The sequence below is a fragment of the Teleopsis dalmanni genome, chromosome 1 (genome assembly GCF_002237135.1).
Source record: "Teleopsis dalmanni isolate 2A chromosome 1, ASM223713v2, whole genome shotgun sequence".
Lineage (NCBI taxonomy): Eukaryota > Metazoa > Arthropoda > Insecta > Diptera > Diopsidae > Teleopsis > Teleopsis dalmanni.
Window position 1 is genome coordinate 161,605,785 of NC_051846.1, and position 2,547 is coordinate 161,608,331.

General features: G+C 32.1%; 1 protein-coding gene across 1 annotated transcript; it reads right to left on the reverse strand.

The window, feature by feature from the left end:
* Positions 1 to 47: 47 nt before the first annotated feature.
* LOC119669145 (NADH dehydrogenase [ubiquinone] 1 alpha subcomplex subunit 13-like) lies at positions 48 to 869 on the reverse strand. Its single transcript, XM_038078945.1, has 4 exons — positions 787 to 869; positions 611 to 732; positions 325 to 545; positions 48 to 255 (listed from the first exon to the last, which is right to left on the reverse strand). Exons 2-4 carry the CDS (start codon positions 717 to 719, stop codon positions 118 to 120), a joined length of 468 nt encoding a protein of 155 aa, XP_037934873.1. The 5' UTR covers positions 720 to 732; positions 787 to 869; the 3' UTR covers positions 48 to 117.
* Between the last annotated feature and the right edge of the window lie 1,678 nt (positions 870 to 2,547).

A 2,547-nucleotide genomic window follows, 5' to 3' on the forward strand; every position in this document is an offset into this window, starting at 1 on the left:
AAATTGGCATTATTTAACCAAATAAATTGTGTTTCACTTATACAAGAATTGTACAATTCAAAGCAAATCATTGACAACTGCACCAGATTCCATAGTATTTTTTTTTATTGTACATATTTACCTCCACAATTTAATATGTTCACGTTTATTTTTTGCACTGTTTTCAGCGTGAGCATAGAATTCCATAAATATTGGTGTGATTAATTTATCCTTTGGTACTGTTTTGTAAATAGGTTCACCATAATAAGTACCAACCTAGAAAAGTTGTTTTATTAATAAATCTCAAAATTTTATAGATTTGACCAATATTAATCATATGCTTACTTCCCAACCGGGTACATTGGCCATCAGTTTAGCCTCTTCGTCACGATTGCGACGTAATTGCTTAAGATATTCACGATCACGTTCTGCAATGAGTATGGGAAACATAACATTCTGTGCGGAACGCATTTCAATTTCCTCTCGCTTTACTTTTTTTGTTGTCAGATAATACATATACAAGCCAAAAGTGGTTACAGCAGCATAACCAGCAAGAAATTGATAGCCTATAATAGTGTTATTAAAAAATAGATTTTAATTGCTAATTGGAATATTTATTTTAGAAGATTACCAGTGAAATAGGTTTTGGCAGGCACTCGAGCGAAGTTAATTCTCTTATATCCACCAGGTGGTGGTAAATCCTGTGCTCTACTAGCAGTTGCAGCTCCAGCACAGTCCATTTTGTTGTTTATTCTATTTTAAATAGTAATATAATACTTTGGTTATAGAAAAAAATTATTATTTTACCTAATCGGAACTGTAAAATTATGTTTTGCATAACAGCAGGGCTGCCAACACACAAAAATGTACTAAACTTTGACAGCTGAAATGTCACTTATGTCAAAGCGTAGTAGTTAAGAAATCTTAGAGATAAACAATGGGCAATGTTATTTATTTTACACTTTTAAATTAAATAATAATAAAATTATTATAAATTAAAAAGGGGATGAAATATCTGTATACATTATTGTACATTTATAGTTGTAGTTCTTCATTCGAATTGTTAGCTTCGCCTGCCCTCAGAGTGTGAAGATTAAGATTTTAAATTCTGAAAAATAAACAATCTGGAAAGGAACATATTTCAAATTACCCGCGGAACATAAAAATTACTAATTATAATTTATGTTTTTTTTTGTAGTTTATACTTTAGCTTATGTTACGTGAGTCAGCATAAATTTGTTTTTGTTTTTGTTTGAAATTGTCTTGGTTTATGTTTGTTAAATTTGTTCCCAGTATTTTTATATTGAAACTTACGGGATCGTATTCACAAATCCAACGTATATATATGACTCTAATTTATATACTCTAATTTATATAGACTCTATATAGACTCTAATTTATATAGATGACTCTAAAATACAAGGAGTTGAAGTCGGCGTCTACTGTGACGACCTAGAATTGAATACTTAAACGCTCTAAATACTGTGGTCTGTGCTAGGCATAAGTAATTGCTGTTAGAAAAATGGAGGCACCTGCTTGCTTGGAGTAAGAACTAACTGCCAAACTATCTAAACTGTCACAACTTATTTGTAAACGGCAATAACATTATACTGTGTATATTCCAAGTGCAACTGTGTAGCTTTAGTAGTAGTAGTACAAGGAAGCAATACACAGATTAAACCACAGACGTGGATATCGAGTATATTAGATTTTTGATAAAATGAATCACAATATTGTAAAAATTGGCGCTAACCTTGCAAAGGACCCAATAAGTGAAGTGTTTGGGCTTCTGCTTAATATATGTGTACAGAAAACCGGACGAACATATGCTGCAAAAAGGTGCGGAAGAGGTGGTATAATTTAAATACTTTTAAAGTCACCGGTAAATATACATGTAATAAAAAGTACACCAAGTCTGTATTGTTGTTCGATCGAGAGAATTACAGGTTACTAGTGAATTAGAGAATTACTACTGTAACAGGAGATGCTATGGTTGCAACTCATGCGAGTAAATTTAGCATCACTAGAAGCGTGACGATTGTAAGAAATATACCGGTCGTCCAGTTTCTTTATGTCTCGAACAAAATTTTTAGCGGTTGCCATATTTTAGAGACTGAATTTTTTCTGACATTGGAGTCAACAATATCGTATAATTCGTAGGGGATACATTAATCTTACGTTATCTGTATTGTCACTAACTGCCTTTAAGGACTCTAATCTAGATCCACTATGGATCTTTAAGGTTTATGAGTGATCTCGTCTCGTTAATTCAACTACTACTAGATAGGATGTCTAGAAAATAACTGACATTATATGAATTAAATTGAAAATAAGTAGTAATTCTAATTAATACGTTCAGTGATTCAAATTCATTCGCGTCTCAGTTCAATGGAAATATGCACCTTGATTCAAACAAAATAGATACTTTAATGGGAATCAAATTGGCACCTTGCTGCAAAGTACGGAGACACCTCGTTGCGAAGAAAATTGACTTCTAAAATGAGTTTCTTATTTCTATGAGAAACGAGCTATAAGTGGCAAAATGCTAACTGCAAAATGGTATTATTA